Below are 17,362 nucleotides of genomic sequence, written 5' to 3'. Positions count from 1 at the left end.
TTTTGTTTGTCAAAACCTCAAATTTGTTGAAATAATTACTAAGGCACTATAAGCACATGACTACTTTTACCTGTGGACCTCTGATAATTTATGAATTACCCCCTGACTTCAGTATTTGCACGGGATAAACAGAGTCTGTAATGTACTTGATTGTGCACATTGCGTTCCACATGTGATGCTTTCTTTATGTGTCCTATCTTATACATACTGTTACCCAGGGTTTACAATAGACAACATGTGCTTAAGTATGTTCTCCCCTCTATGTATATTGTAATATTTTTTATAACTGTAGCAAGCTGTCCATGACTAATAAACTAGTAAAATATATCCTCTAACTCTCCCATTATGCATCGAGGTTGTGTAAGTCACCTGTACGTATCTGAAGCTCATCAGACCGAGGAAGGGAGAGGAAGTCGAGCATCCCTCCTGTCAATGTATCACATGTCTAATGTTTGGTATGAAGCGTATGTTATGAACAGTCGATATGCTGTTGATGTCATTCTGCGCTCTATAAATTGGGATCCACAACAGCCCTCTTCTTGCAGATCAGCTGTTGCAGCCTAACCACTGAATGTTGAGAGACACATTTCAAATCCTAAATTGTGTAGTGCATGAAACGATGGCTAAATGATACTGGTATAAGATCAGGCACTTGCAAAGAGAAGCTGTAGAAAGCAGAGCAGAAGAGCTATGCAGAGCAGAGAGCATTGGTGGGTGCAAGCATGTTTGGACAGCAGAGTTAATATAAATAAGTTAACTAAGATAAAACCATTTTCACACATAAGCTGAAATTCACTGAAAGAAAAGCACTATTTATTATTTATATGTGTCAAAGGTTTGTTAACAATCTCCTGCACGGCCTATATAATTTTTTTGGATCAGAAAAAGTGCACGAAAAGCCGATGGTCAATGCAACAACATTATTAACACCCTAAATTACAGAGGTGCAGATTTGCACAGGATTAGGATTACCTGTAGACTTCTGTGTGCATTGAAATATGGTAGGTAATATCCTCTGGAATTTTTGTTCTGCAAATCACAGCCCTGATCAATTCATACCATATTAAAAACACAGTCAGCCTGCATGACTATTACAGCTTACCAGGGATCCCTTGGTAATACTAATCCTATGCGAATATGGCATAAGGCTTTACTAAAATTGCATTGTTTATCAGCCAATTCAACCAATGGTCATTAAATAGTCCAAGGAAAAGATAAATATCACCTGGTTTAAGTTTTAGAAACGTAAGAATGTGCGGTCTTATTTGTAGAAATATCTGTTGGGTTTAGGTTGTTGCAGGAAAAAGAACCTGAAGTTGTCACTAGTTTTGGGGGGATATTTTATTTGACACTTTCTGTTACTAATGACCAAGTTTTAGCCAAATATTGAGATTTTCAGCCTTCATCTAACTCAATCAAATAACCGAAAAGCAGATTAAACAGTGAAATAGGGCTTGAACATTTTATGATGCGTTTCCATCTGGAGATATATGATATTTGCCACAGAAGTTTGTATCCTCCAGAGGGCTAGCAGTGTTCACCCTGTGTGAACAGAGTTTTGCTAAATCTGGCAGCCCCAGGGACTGTATTTTATATTTCCATTTGCAGTGTGGGAAAGCCCTTAACACATGTGCCCACCATGACAAACAGAACTGAAAAAGGACTTAAGATTTATTTGTTTGTACCCTCAGACTCTAATATTGTGCTCCTGAAGCTCTTTTGTAAAGTAACCTATTATCATTTTGTTTTTATATTTCGCCCCTCTCTCCTCCTTCCTTCCTCCACAAGACTTTGCTCCAGCTCATCAATACTGACCCCATAGCCCCAAGCTCATCCTCCAACTGCGCCATACATTAGCCCGTCTGTATAACAGAGCTGATGAGATTAACTCAGCGGGCTCAGCCTTGAGAAAGCCAATATTCGCTCTGAGAGAAAGAGCCCATCACAGCAAATTGTCACCGCTTGAGTGGGCTGTCTGCTGAATGATATTGAGATACTGTTTTATTGTATAGCAGGTGCTGAAGAATTTAAAGTGGATATCCAGCATGCTTTATCTCACCTATATTTTTAATGTATGAAGGCTGATGAATGGGATTTGGTCTTTAAGGGTATTTATTGGTCCACCAGCGAAGAAAAGAAAGCTAATGGGTGTCCATTATATGTAATTAGCTTACAAACGTCATCAGCCACATTAGCTGTTCAGCCTCTAATAGAACCCAGAATACAGTTTCAGTGAATGTGCAAGTCATTGCAAAGATTGAATACAATGACTGATCAAATGCAAAAGAATCTACCAGTTTAAGGTAAAATATCTCATGAAGATTAAAAAAACCCAACAATTGTGTAGTGCTAACAGAGTGTGCTGTTAGTCAAATACAGCAAAATGTCAGAAATCAAAGTTTTTCTACTAATGAAGTGTGTATTTAATGTATGTTATATAATAATTAGGGATGGGACTGATCCGATCCAATATTGGTATCGGGTCCGATATGGACGTAATTAATAGATCGGATATCTGACTGATTGCACCGATCCAAGTGACCGATCCAAATCCATCCTACAGTTTGCGGTAGACCATGAATGCACCGCAGTCTAACTCGAGACAGTCTGTGTGTAGCTGATCTAGTATTAGTTAGGATGTTCTTAGCAGTATTATTACCTAGTTGATTAAATGTAAATCTATATTTAGAATAGTCAAAACTAGTCTAAAGATGAGAGAACATAAAGAAGAGTAGGTGTGACAGTAGGCATTATAATACTCTCTACATCGTGGCTAGCATTGAAAGCTACCACTGCCCGCCTTCATTCCTCTTTGCAGATTAATATTGTGCTTTGATATTTGGCCTCTTTTCACTTCGGCGGAGTAGTCATACATGAGCTTAACCCTCGACAGCCCACGTGCCACTTTATTTCCATTTACTACTTTGGAAAACTGCCATACCGCGGTCTTCCTTCTACACGCTAACACCTTAGCAGCCACCGCCTGGATGTTGACATCCAAGGAAATTTTTTTTAGGAGCTGGGCATGGCCCTTTGGTTCCAGTGAAAGGAACTCTCTGGCTTTGTCTGGCCTTTGGTGATTACATTGTTAAATGAATTGATTCAAATAATAGATGGTAGGCCCAAAATGGAGTTAAAAACACATTTGGTATTTGGTCCATGTGGATTTCACTTAGATCTGACTTGATTTTTTGATTTCTGTACAAAAAAAAAATTTACTGTCAAGTTTTAGGCATGTAGGATTCAAAGGATTTATCAAGGATTAATGATGTTCTTGTGTTCCAAATACATGGGCCAGCCGTGGCCATCAAACAGGTCAGGTGGATCTGGCACCATGTAATTCCTAGAGCACCTCCTCTTTTTGCATTCTTCATATGGGATAGAAGTAAAGCAACACTGGTTCAGCATGTTGATCAAAGGTTCGTAGGTGTAAAGCAGAAAGAGTGTGAGTCTCCTCCTCTTTAAGCCGTGTATACACTGTTTAATTTCAAGCCGACCATAGGTCAGTCATGGCAGAAGTCATCTCATACTGTACGACTGAATCGCTTACAGCGCACGACCATCGCGCATGACTTGTGTGCTCACACTGTACGATCCGATGGTCATGCACCACCCGAGTGCTCACACTGTGCAACTGAAGTCGGGACGGACTATGACAGAAACCTGCAGAGTTTCCTTTTTAAAAAGTCTCACACACTCAGGATGAAGTGTCTCCAATCATATTCTCTCCCCCTTTATCTCTCACTCTCTCTCTCTCGCCCACGCTCTCACTCTCTCTCTCTCTCACTCTCTCTTTCCCTCTCCCGCTACCTCTCTCTGTCCCAAACACACAAACAGCATCACATCTGTGTCAGCTGCAGGTCTGCAGATAGGAATATTTCCTGCTCGTTTATTTCCTTTATCATAGTGGGGATGCATCAGAAAGTCATTCCAGCGGTTGTCATGGTAATTTAGGACGTCGTCTGACCATTTACACAGGAAAACAATCCCCCAAAGTTGTTTATTCTGCTTGCATTTCTGTTCTCACTGGTAGTAGTCCGGCTGTGGTCAGCCGTCGTACTCCCCTGTACACAGCATGACAAATGATGCCCGATCCAACTGAAAGTCGGCCCGACTTCAGAGCGAGTCGTGTGACTCTAAATTCATGGCTAAATCGTATGGAAAATTGCACAGTGTATACCCGGCTTTAATGTCAGACTTTGGGATGATCTCAGTGTCGAGAGTGTTATAAATGCAATGAGGTTTCTCAAACTTCACTGGGTTCTCCAACCATGCATACATCGTACTCATCATGGCATCCATGTCTAGAGCAGTGAAGACCTCATACTGCTTAAAGCTATCTTCACCAACTTCAGTCTGATCGTGGGGCTTGAAAAAGTCATCCTGATGAACCACACAACAGTTGGGCAGGTTTTTGATCAGTCTGTTGGTGAGGGTGGTTTTCCATCCGTGGTTTCAGAGCTCGCTTGAAAGTCACAGAGGGTTCAAATCGTCAATAAAACCGGTTGGGGATCAGAATGATCAGACGAGAAGACACCCGATGTGCCACAACCCAGCGCTGGAGAGAGGCATGGAGGTGGCGAGAGTCAAGTTCAACACATGTCGACACACATGTGTGTCACTCGGCAGCCAAGGTCGAGCTCAATGGTATCTGTTCTGTTTAGGCCATTTTTACCCTGGTCATGTGCTCAGAGGTCACCCAATGTTTTCAGGCCCTTGGGACATCCACAGCATGACCAGGGATTTGTGGCAACCCTATTACCTGCCTGGACAGTACTGTGGGCCATGCTAACCCCCACATCTACCCCGTACACCACCTTAAAGGTGTAGACTTTATTTTTTTCACAGCCAGGGTTGTGTCAGTCTTCCTCCCTGTCCAACAGTTTCTTGCCACATGTACACTTTACTTCAGCCTCAGTTTTGGCTAAAAGTTCTGCACTGTACTATATATCATGCATAGATCTATTAAATAGTGCTGGGTAATAATTAAGTCTCAATTTTGATTACAGTTTTGGTGTAACACAATCATGAAAACAAGATAGGTGACATGAAATAATCAGTGCTGCATGCCATTTTGTGCTTATTTTGTCCAGAGTTTTGTCAAGTGTGATAAATATTTTGTCCAGAAATATCTTGAGAAATGTCCTCAAACTCCCTATAAATTCATGTTAGTCCCAGACATATAATAATGCTAAACTTGTCTTGCTTTCAGTGATAAAGACTTAAAGTTTGTAACCTCATTATCTCCCTCTACACAATATAATCAGTGTTGAGGACTTCAGGGAGTCTGAGTAGGCGACCATCAGTCTAATGAGCTCCCAGTTTGAGCCTTCAAATGTTTTTTAGCCGGAAAATCATCTTAATGTTGATCCCACCTCATGTCGAGTCCTGTTCTTCAAATGAGGTGTGGCCGACGGTTTGTCTCAGACACGTTTCTCTTACACTGGGTTGTCAAGTGCTACATGGCTTACATTATAAATCATTCATCACTTGTCTGTCTGGGCTCGCCACAGTCTCTCTCCAGGCGAGTCTGACAACAAAGTGAAAGCTCAGTGAGGTTAGATCGAGCTGGGAGGGAGCAAGAAAGAGACATTTAAAGGATAAAGCCTCAACAGACACAGAGACAAATTTAAAAAAACCAGACAACTTCAAAATAAACAAACAATAGATGAGTCAGTTTTTTATGGTCACCATGCTAATGCTGCAAACTGAAGTACAAATATGACCTCACTCCTTGTTTGCTCCAAATCTCTGTTTTTAGATTCCCTGGGGTAAATCTAGGGCCCACTGTGGCACTACATCAAAGCTGGAAATATATCAGCCCTGACCAGCCTCTCCCTCTAGGTTCCTACGTGTTTTCCATGCTGTCCATCACCACCGCAGCCCACTGCTAGCATTCAGTCCCACAGGGACTCACAAAGACGTCAGCTGATATTTCTGCTTTTAGCATTTAGAGGGACATCATTGACTTTACTGCTTGGGTTTTTTTGTTGCAGCACTAAAACATGGTTGTGTTGACGCACACAGAGATGAGAGCTTCATCCTCTTCGATGCGTCTTCACTGGCGGGTGTTGACCCCTGCAACGTACAGTCCTGTTTTTGTGGAGGGGCCAAGCTGTGGATGGGCCCTCTGTGTTGTGTAAGCAGGAGATTAATGACAAACTCCCTTAAACTTGGCTCTGTCAGACTGACACCGCTAGCGAAATAAAAAACAAGGGCGACCCATTTGGTCCATACTGACTGTTGGCACATCACGCCGCTGCTGCTCTCAGAGTCATGGAGTCATTTTTCTACAGGTGATTACACATTTTATGAGTGTTGATGTAAAGCACCGTGTAATTGAGGTCATAGCAGTGTGTTTATGTGTTTGATGCATGTGACATATGCTCATACTTTTGTGTGCCACATGATTCCTCATGAACCATCTGGGTCACTGACTCATCAAAACCAATTCAACATGTTTTTATAGCAGGCGTCACTTTTCCTCTTTATGTAATCACACTGGCTGAGTATTTCTTCACATCAGTGCTGAAAGATTTTATTGAATGACTGAATATCTCAATGGACCAGTGTTTTTAAATGCACAATTCTTACTGAGCAGCATTTGCTGCTTGGTAAGTAATGATTGGCTGCACCATTCTACAATTTTGGCACTTCTAACATGGTAGGGGCGGGACAAACTGTTGACACAGTTATCAGTGTCCTGAATCATGCAGTACATTTTTCATATTTTTTATGTCAAATTAAACAACAGATAAAGTTCTCCAAACTAGGGATGCACAGTATTATTAGTATGATATTGGTATTGGCATGAAAATATTTTGGCTATAAAATCTGCCTTTATCAGCTGTAAATATCAGCCAAAGAACCAAAAAAAGTTTGTGGAGTTTTAGGCTGAACCAACAGATCTGCCTACTCTGAAATCTTTTTCTTCATTTATCATCATTTCTTACACTTTAAATTGTTTATAAAGGACTGAAAGTTTGTTTATTTGTTCATCCTTGAACTTTAAATGGTGTGTTGAACTGAAGTGTTAAGCCCGAACTAAATTAAATTAAATTTTTTGGTATCAATATCGGTATTGACTAAAATTAATTTGTAAATTTCTACACTTTGGATATCAGCCAAAATCTGATGCCAGTCATTCCTGCTCCAGACAGATTTCCGTGCTTATTTGACTCACCATTTCACTTTTTCATTTCTCTGATGGTTGTGTTTATGACATGAACGTAAATTGAAATTAACTGGCTGCTAAAGAAAAACATTGTGACCCATGAGTTACACCGTTGATAACTGTTATTAGCACATTAACTTTGACAGTCCAAGTATAGATGTAGTTGAATGGGATAAGGTGATACTGATGGCTGCTTATACCTAACAGCCTCTGTCATCAGTGTGTGAATGTGGGGATGAATGGGTAAAGGCCAGCTCAGACTACACAAATTCATACAGATTTTGGGCTGACTGCAACATCCCAGCTCATCTTCAAACATGAGGCCCAATTATGAACGTTAGGAATGACAGACTTTCTTGTAGTGTGACATAGTTCTCCATGCTTTTATAACTCTCCATAACTTTTATACATTCTAACTGGCTTGAAGTGTGATTTCTATATTGCCAGTACCTGTTACTGCCACAGGTGAGTTTAAATGAGCGTCACATGCTTGAAATAAAATGATTTACCCACAGTTTTTAAAGGGTGCCAGTAATTTTGTCCGGCCCATTTTTGAGTTTTGTGTAAAATTATGGCAATTTTGGCTTTTTTCTCCTGTTTTTCTTTGTTGTTCCAGTGCACATAAATGGCATAAACGTGTTTATACCAAAAACATTTGTAATTGCAACAATTTCTGGGAGAAATGGTGTATTTTCTGGAAAAATTCCAGGGCTGCCAGTAGTTTCATCCATGACTGTAGCTCTTCAATGTATGTATCATGTCCAAATGAATGTCCGTTTCATAAAGATACAATTTATGATATTTACTGTGATCAAGTGTAGCCTTAATTAGCCTTTACCTGAATCATGAGTAAGCCTGCTATGACAGATACTCCAGCCTCTTCCCCTGTATACATTTTTGCCGCTGTTGTTGGCGGGCTCCTTCTGAGCTGAAGGGCGTGTTTCTACAGGCAAGAGGAATGGAGCGTGGAGGAGAATGAGATCCAACAGCGTTAAGATGGGCAGAGAAAGAAATGCTGTGTTGATGTAGCATAATGAGCTCTTTAGGGAATACAGCTCGTCTTGAACACTACAGGGTGTGTTGGTGTTTCTATGCGTGTTGGCACACTGCTCAGTCTGTATGATGTGGAGCGTAGACAGGCTCATATTCCACAGCAGAACATGAAAACAATCCACATGTCTCCGTTTGATCAAGGTCATAACGGTAACATTTTGTTCTTGGTGGTGTTTAATGAACATAAATCATCAGATTTGAACAGATTTACCACTGTGTGCAGTCATCGACTTTACATGGCAAGCCCAAGGGTACACTAATTAGTCACCTATCCATCACACCTCTCACAATCATTAACCAGGAAATGTCACCTCTGGCTGTGGCCAACCCTGAACTAACTGAAACTCAGTGTTTTACAATCTAGCATTGATCTACGCCTGTGTGACTAAGGTGTACTCAGGCCTGGTGTGCATACTGTCTGAGCTACAAAGAGGACAGTGGCTCTCTGCATTGCTCTGACTTATTTGCACAGGTGTTCATGAACGTCCTCTGTCTGTAATGATCATGTGATTCCCATTTTCTGATAATAAATCAGTGTATGACTCTGTTACACAACCTCATCACTGCTGTAATTCAATTCAGCGTTGTGTTTGCTCAGTGGAACAGTCTGTTACAGGCTCAGATTTACATTTTGAAGAGTCATAATGTGCAGTTAAATTATCCGGCTAAGTGTAAAACACTACCTCCATTGTTTCACTTAAAATAAAAACTTAGCCTAAAGTCAAGCTGAGGATTTTTGCTGATTAGTTGATCTCAAAATATACTTTGACTCCTCTGGCCTTTTTCAGTAATTATTATGCCGTGCCGCACACTGAAGGCTGCTTTATCGCTGTCCCCAACTGTCTGTTGTCCTTCCACACAACCTTCACTTCGAACCTCAGAAGGCCCTTTGTTTTATTACAACAGAAAGATTATACAACTAATTTAACTTGACTCAACATTTTAAACAGTCAGACAGAATAGAGGTCAAATATGTCGTGAGAATGTTGGAATTTGTTTTGTTAACCTTGAATTTTATATTTAATATATCAATGAATTTATCCAGTCCAGAGTCAAAGCTACCAGGCGTCTACCAGGATATTTTAGAGCACTTTATGCTTCCATCTGCTGAGAAGCTTTATGGAGATAATGATTCCCTTTTCTAAAACTACCTGGTTGCTGACCATGATATTTCTTTTTGATTGGCCAGCCAGCTCACCAAACCTGAACCCCATAGAGGATCCCTGGGTAAATGTCAAGACTAAGACTCCAGACTCAAAAATACAGATGAGCTGAAGGCTGCTATCAAAGCAATCAGGGCTTCATAACACCCCAGCAGTGCCACAGACTGATTGCCTCCATGCCACATCACATAAATGCAGTAATTTGTGCAAAATGAGCTCCATCCAATCACTGAATGCATAAATGCGTATAGGTTTCCAGAAGGTCAGCATTTCTGTATTATAAATCCCATGGTTTGGGATATTCTAAAATTTTGAGATAGTGGATTTCTTAACTTACAAAAACTGCAAGCAAACTCCTGCACACAGCCTAAAAAGTGCTAATACTTTAGCCTCATTTCCATAATATTGCCAGTATATTGAGTTTGCTTGCTATATAGGATTTCATGCGTCTCTTGGGCATCCATTTATTAAAAAATGTTATTTTTTGAAAGCACCAGTATTTTTGACTGTTTCTGACTTCTGACTGTTTTGGTAAACAAGCATGTCAGATTCAAAAGTATCAACGGTACCGACCAACAAAACCAGGAGCCTCTATTAACAGTTGTTAATAGAGAAGGCAAGTTAGAGACTATATACCACAAGGTTAGCAAAGCCATGGACCAGAGCAGCTGATTCTGTGACAACGTGCTTTCAGTGCTGATTTCTGTGCCCAACATTCAGCATCTGACTCCAGCAATTTTCCACAGAGGAGCACCTGACAGATGGGTTGGAAAGTTGGGATGCTTTTATCACCCTGACTATCGCATCTCAGACTACTTCTAAATCAAAAACTTAACAACCGTACATGTTTGAGACTTTCATGACTATCAAGTGCCCAACCAGAGAAGATCACTTGGGTCAGATGTTTGGTGTAGTGACGCAGGTTGAACACAGATTTGAATAGAGGAAAAAATTTACTGAGAATCAAATGCTGTTTAAGAGCAGCTTAATTCATGCAGCTGTTCACTACAAGGAACTCAGATCCAAATCTAGTTTCTAGTGGCATATTTCTGCCCATACCTCGGGTGAATTGGGGTAGACCAGCATCCCTCGTCTATCTCTTGTTGTGTCTTCGTGTTTGTGTGCGTGTTTTGTGTGTGGGCAAGCCCTGACCTAGATAAGTGTTATCAAACTCTGAGTCCTGTTTTGGCTACTTGTGATCTACTTGGCTGTTGCAGTCAGTGTTTTCAGCTGTTGTAAACTTCAAACGAATGCTAATGTAGTGTTTTCTCAGAGGCTGTTGAATATGTTCAGTGAGACAGGAGGGGAGAGTTTGTAGCCCATCAGAATTCAGTCCTAATGGTGTAATTTAAAAACAAATACAGCATAATGTTTAAAAGTACTGCTGTAAAGATTATAAAGAATCAGCCTGGATTTCTACTCATTTTTGCATCTTTTATTAGATCGGTGTAGCACAGCAGATTTACAAGGCCACGAGGCAAAACACAGGAATCATTGAAGCCGATAATGGCACATTTCCACCAAGCAGTCCTGACTGGTTTAGTAAAGATGGGCATGTCTTGGAATTGCAAACTCTGATCATGTTTAAATTTCCACAGCCGATGTCCCTCCATCCTTACTCATATGTTTGTGAATTCCATCTACTTTTAGAAATTGGATCATTGGCTCAGCTCAGTGAAGAGTCCTTATTTTGCTCCTGAACAGCAAACAGCTCCTCATTTGGTACCTTTATGGCTTTTTAACATGTGATAAAGTACAACAAAAAAGGAAAAAAAAGAATGTGGCTCCCACAGTTAACATACAAGCTTATTCTTGAACTGATTTGTCATTTTAACCTAACCAGAATCCTAAAAGGTTTATTTGCTGAATGGTATAATTGGTTTGCAATCACATGATCCTGAATGTCCGTTGTGGGTCAGAAAGTCTGGTACAGCTTTTAAGGATGGGAATGGAGGAAAGTTAGTACTTTTAAGCTCCAAATGCACCTGTACACTGCAATTATCAGGAAATTTCTACAAACACTGAGCATGATCCCTACGCTCTACAAATAAGTGATTTTTCTCCACTGAGTCCTGCAGACCTCCTAGCATCCGTCTTCTTCTAGACATCATCTTTACCTTTTCCTTTAAAAGCTTGTTTATCTATATGCGGCTGTAAGAGGAAAGCTGTTAAAGAGGTGCAGCTAGCTGTGCTGTTTTGGATCAAAGAAAATGTCAGATTTTTTTGTCTGATTTCTGAAGTCAGGGATTCCTCAGTCTAATAAATGAATAACTGAATGTAGGAAGTCCCAGTCTAAAACGCGGCATTTAACATATGTCTGTTCTCTTTTCTTCAGCTGGACCTGAACCAGCCTCTGGAGGAGCAGGGACCCCTGGACGTAATCATCCACAAACTGACTGACCTCATCCTGGAGGCAGACCAGAATGATTCCCAGGCTGTGCTGCTGGTTCAGAGAGTACAGGTACATTCCTTGTCTCCCTTCAAGTATTGATGCAAAGAGTCCAGTAACAGGTCTGGATCCTTTTGACTTTCTGAAACACTGTCCCTGAACATTTACATGACTACACACCAACATTCTCTACATATGTGTGAAAACAGCTTTTTACTAGAGAAGGCCAGGTAAATTACTAGTTAGTCTTGTACCACACCTTTTTTGAATCACTGAAGTTCAGCATTTCATAATAAAAATCTTAATGTCACACGCCACATGAAAATGCACCACTGATCATAAGAACCACTGTCAGGAAACATTATGAAACATTTGTTGCAAGATCTACAGATCAAGCTTTTTTTTAATTGATTTAGCTCAGTTAATAGAGCAGCCACCCATATGCAGAGGCTGCAGCTGACATACTGGTCCAATCACAGTCTCTGCACGGTTTGGAGCACATCTTTCCCCATGCTCTCTTGATGTATTTTCTGTCTCTCCACAGCTGTCCTGTCCAATTAAAGCAAAATGCCCCCAAAATACCTAAATAACTAGTCAAAAGCTCTAGGTAGTGTTTTTGCAGCACAGCCCCCTTCTATAAAAACTTAAATGTACAGATTACACAGTTTTGTGGTTAAATTTCTCAATAATTCAATGTTAACATTAGGTCAAAACATGGAGGACACAAGAAGCAGTGTGGTGATGCCAAACAGCCGATGCTCTTCTGATTAAAAATGTCACATGGACAGCAGGTTATAGCCTGGAATGTGTCACAGTGAGCGCACTTCAAACATCTCTTCTCGGTCTAAATGCTGTGCTGCAATCATGATCAACGTCATGCAGCTCTGTCAACATGTTCCTGACTGCTCAGATAGGAAGCACAAACAGGATGTCAGTATGAAAAATCTTTACTGGCTGATTTTAGGTAGTGAAATAACTCAAATTGGGTTTTTGGGGACCATTTGCTGAATCTTTACTTCTAGCTTTCAAAATATTGAACTCAAATGTTACCAGCAGCTTCCAGGTTGTTCAGGTGCGTTTTGAGAAGTAGAGTATTACAGAAATATCTCAAATTAATCTTACAGGTCTTCATCAAGCTCAAGCTCAAATGGATGCTTGTCTGTGCATGTTTATATCAATATGGTTTGTATTGTTAAAAGAATAGATGACAGACCTAATACTGAGTACAAAGACAATTTACAGTAAGAGCCACTGACAATGCTCAGAATAATCTATTTGAATTTTTAAATTTTTAAATCTAAATGGGGAATTCAATTTTTTATTTCTCATTTCATTCAAGGAGCATTCTGCTGCTTTTTTTAAACAGGTAGTTTACTATTATCCTAGTTTTTCCATTAACTTGCTGACATTCTTAAAAGTTCCTGTGCAACTTTTGATCCATCTGGATTTAACTTAGATCTGACTTTTATTTTATTTCCTTAATGTAAAGTGTTGAGATATGCATCATGCCTTATCATTAAGCTAAGATGATATGATTTTTGACCCCTATTACCCAGCCCCAGTTCAGAAGATTTAGTTTTAAGAATCATTTTTCTCACAGCTTTCAACCTAGAAAGAGGTTGGGTCAAGTTTAAGCTGCTAAATCAACAGCTCAGCTTTGTGACTTAGCTATATTTGTTCTACTTGAGGTCTGGCTATTTACCTGAACATTGCTGTCATCTGTGATTACATTTTTGTTAAGATTTACTCTCTGGTTTATTTCTGTTATAACACAGCTGTGATCATAAATACCCCTTTGTTGTGGTGAAGGGAAAAGGCCTTCCTCTTTAAATACCTCTGTATTTCAAACAAAATGTCATGCTGGGATGCTTTCGGCTTGTTAAAAGACCTGAGGTGCAAGTTGGTGTACTGCAGACCACGGACATATCAACAGATTACAATATGGACGCTTATAATCATAACATTGTCCATCGTTATAAGAAGCTGTAGAACTACATTAGTTGGCTGTTTTTTTGTCTTAAAGGATCATTTTAGGGCTGTCAGATCCAAATCAAACTGTTTTAATAGAGTTTTCAGAACAGAGTTGGACAAAATCTCAACATGACAATGTAGTGATATCAGGACTTATGTGTTGCATTTATAAGAGTGCTGATACCAAATACTATTTTAAAGACTGAATGAATATCTGTACCATTTTTACCATTGCCTCTAATTCTTTACAGTTGAAATGTAAATCATAGCTGTTTATCATGTTACTTGACAGTGGGAAGATCAAAATCGTGATCTCAATTGAAATTCTTTTGATTATGCCACTCTACTAGATCCTCTGTGAAACCTTTAGTATGAAAGCAGTTTTTTTCCTTATGGAAACAGATCTGCCAGAACATACAGACTGACAATGTGCGGCCTTTACTCCCACCTTCTTTAACACCTACACTAACACGCATCTTCGTCTCCAACATAGCTTGATATGGCTGATCTCTTGCTCATCTCCTGGTCTTTTTCTGTTTAACAGCAACCCCTTTTTTGTGATTCATGCATCAGCAAATGCCACCTCATATAAGAAGAGTGTTCCTTAAAAGTCCTTGAAGATTTGTATGGATTTATGTTTTTGTCAGCAGCATGCTTGAGTTTGCATAACTGATCAGCTGGCTTTGATCGGGGCTGCCAGTTGGATCTCTGTAAATCCTACAGAATGGTCCGTGCCAAGGCGAAGGCATTTGTTTACATTCTGCATGCGTCACTATGTGTGGATGTAATAATACAGTCGACAAAAGGGCATTTATTCCCCTCTGCATGTTTGTGCTTGATGTCTTATTGCTGCGTACGTGTTTAATATCATGCAAACACATGTGACAGTGGAGCTGTGGTGTTTTTAAAGGTTTTGATGTGTGCAGGCAGCCTGTTTGTGTAATGTGCAAGCCATCCAGCTCCACCTGACAGCGTTTGTGTGTCAGTAGAAATTGCTTGGAAGGAGCGGTTGGCAGAGAAATCCACAGAGCAGAGACGAGATCGTGGAGAGTGGGGGGGAGGTGGTGTGGGGACAGAGGAGAGGAGGGGAATGTAGGGGAGTGCTGTTATGTAAAAAGGCAAACCTCATGCTGACCTAACAGCCGGCCATAGAGAGATGTAGTGATGTAACCTACATAGACCTGCTGGCATACATCTCATGCTCTCTAGCACAGACACACATACATGTAGAGTGTGTGGCATGTTGACTCTATGACTTTTGTATTTGTATTTGTACTTTACCTTCTTTTACTATATGTTTGCCTAACATTTCTTATCTGCATGGATCTATTTGTGTCACAGCACATGTTTTCACCCATAGTTCAGCCCTAGTTTTACACACTTGCACATATTTCATGCTATGTTTGTGTTCCTAAGAATAAATTTTGGGATTTTACTTTTATTCCTTCATTGTAGATTGGGCAATGGATAGTGTCAGAGATTAAAGATTAAAAGAGAGGCTTAAAAAATTTCAAGAAAAGGTAAATTAAACCAGGAAATTTAAGCAACTTTTAATATACATTGATAACATTTAAATCAGCAAATGTATACTATTTTGGGGTCTTTAAGTTATCTTTTTAGATTTCCAGTATCACACATTGTTCAGCCCTCTGACCGCAAATCTGGAATACACAGGAGGAGGAGGAAAAGAGGAGGGAGTTTCTTAATAAAATGCACAAATTAACACATAACTGTGTTACTTAAATGCTATCAACCATTTCTAATAATGTTCAAAGTCACGTTAACTCCACAGCCCACCATGTCGAGCTGCTGTGACTGTCACACTTTGCAGCTGTGAATAAATCCATGCTGTTAAACAAACATAAAAGGCATATTACGTACGAGCATCGAGACAAGGTGCTTATAATATAGCGGGAATTAAGAATGGGCAGTAATGGGGCGCAGGTGGCCCAGTGGTGGTCCAAGCAGCTTGGATTCGAATCTGGCCCGAGGCCCTTTACTGCATGTCTGTCTCCCGCTCTCGTCCCTGTTTCCAACTCTATCCACTGTCCTTCTCTATCAAATAAAGACACAAAAATGCCCAAAAATAAATCTTAAAAAAAAAGAATGGGCGGTAATATAGTAAAACCATATCCTGGTGTATTAAAAGATAGCAATGGTGTTGCTTTAATTACCATCATGAAGACAGTGCGGCATAATGAGCACATTTTTATAATAAATGCTTTGTCTGTTTCCTACAGCAGCACCACTGCCTGTGTTGTGAAGTTATTTTAAAAGTGAATAAAGAACTACTGTTTATGATGTTGGGCTAATTTGGTAAACATGTGTATATAATCAGGGAGGGAAGGGAGAGGAAAAGAGCGCATGAATGTGCCATAGATGGAGAGGAAAAACAGGAATTTTGTTTGCTCCTCTTTCCTGATGTAGCTTAGTTTATCTGTTGAGTTTAAGAACAGTTCTTCAACTATAAATCACTTCCAGCGTGCCTGCAAACCTTGCCTTATTAAAGTCATTAATTTTAGACCTGAAGCATTTTGATAAAGGATTTACTGAGAAACCGGTGGAGGCATGCACTATGCTCACTGTGCTTGCGCATGCAGTCGACAAGTGCCTGTATAATGGGATTTTTGAACACATAGCGGTAAAAACGTTAAGCCCGATAAAAAAATTTGTAGCGGGTATGACAGTATTAAAAAATAAATGCCGCCCAATCCTAGTGGAAATGTACTTATCTACTGTCCTCAAGTAATTGAGCATCTGCCTGGAGTGTCATGCTGGTGTATCTTTGACAGCAGCATCACATGTAGCCTGAACGTGCATGCAGGAGACTCTGCCTGACTGCTGATAGTAAATTCAGGCAGACTTTATTGTGGGTTAATCACAAAATGAGAGAACATGTTGGTTTACGTCCAACAAAACAGAAGTGGCAGCCTGACGTGTTTCAGGTTACGTAACTAACATCAGAGTCGTCCCATTAAACTGTTGGTGATCATCAGCAGTTAAATGATAAACAACTTGACAGAAAATTTGAATTCAATCTATGATTAGTTTGTAATTAGTTTATACACTGGTCTTGGCTTGCATTTGTGTTGACAATCTTAATATTTCAGTCTGTGGAGACACTGCTGCCTGCATCTTTAAGGTAGATTTTAAAATATATCTCTAAGGAAGATCTTCACATTTGGCAAAATTGCCTAAAATGTCTAAAACTGGAGTTATCAGTAATTAGATTTCGGTAATCAAAAATAGAAGCTCTTTGTTACTGCCAGCCGGAGTTCAGCCAAGTCTTATGAGCACAGCATCTCAGCAAGGATTTTTCATCAATCAAGAAAGATCATCTCCTTCAAATTAATTAAATTATCATTCCTTCTGACATAATGGTTCTGATTTGTGAAAATGGTCCGCTGACGATCACATGCTCTGCAGTGAAACACTGACAAGAAACATAGTTTCTCTGCTTTTCCTTGTGTCTATGGTTGTGGTGCACCCTCACCTGCTACATGTCGGCCTCTTTTTGCTGTTGGCTGTATTTAGGATTTTTTTCCTTTCCAGTATACAAATATATAATATCGACTTCTTCCTTGTCCCATCTGCACGTTGGATAGGTGGACA

The 17,362-nt window shown here is 40.0% G+C and overlaps 1 protein-coding gene across 1 annotated transcript in view; it reads left to right on the top strand.

The window, feature by feature from the left end:
* Positions 1-17,362, top strand: part of itpk1b (inositol-tetrakisphosphate 1-kinase b) — a 44,523-nt gene that overhangs the window by 8,352 nt on the left and 18,809 nt on the right. Inside the window, exon 4 of the mRNA XM_041813139.1 lies at positions 11,726-11,851. Coding sequence (XP_041669073.1) covers positions 11,726-11,851 — 126 coding nt within the window. The remainder of the gene's footprint in view (positions 1-11,725; positions 11,852-17,362) is intronic.

The sequence above is a fragment of the Cheilinus undulatus genome, linkage group 18, assembly GCF_018320785.1.
Source record: "Cheilinus undulatus linkage group 18, ASM1832078v1, whole genome shotgun sequence".
NCBI classification, from domain to species: domain Eukaryota; kingdom Metazoa; phylum Chordata; class Actinopteri; order Labriformes; family Labridae; genus Cheilinus; species Cheilinus undulatus.
This window is presented reverse-complemented; position numbering and strand designations above follow the sequence as displayed.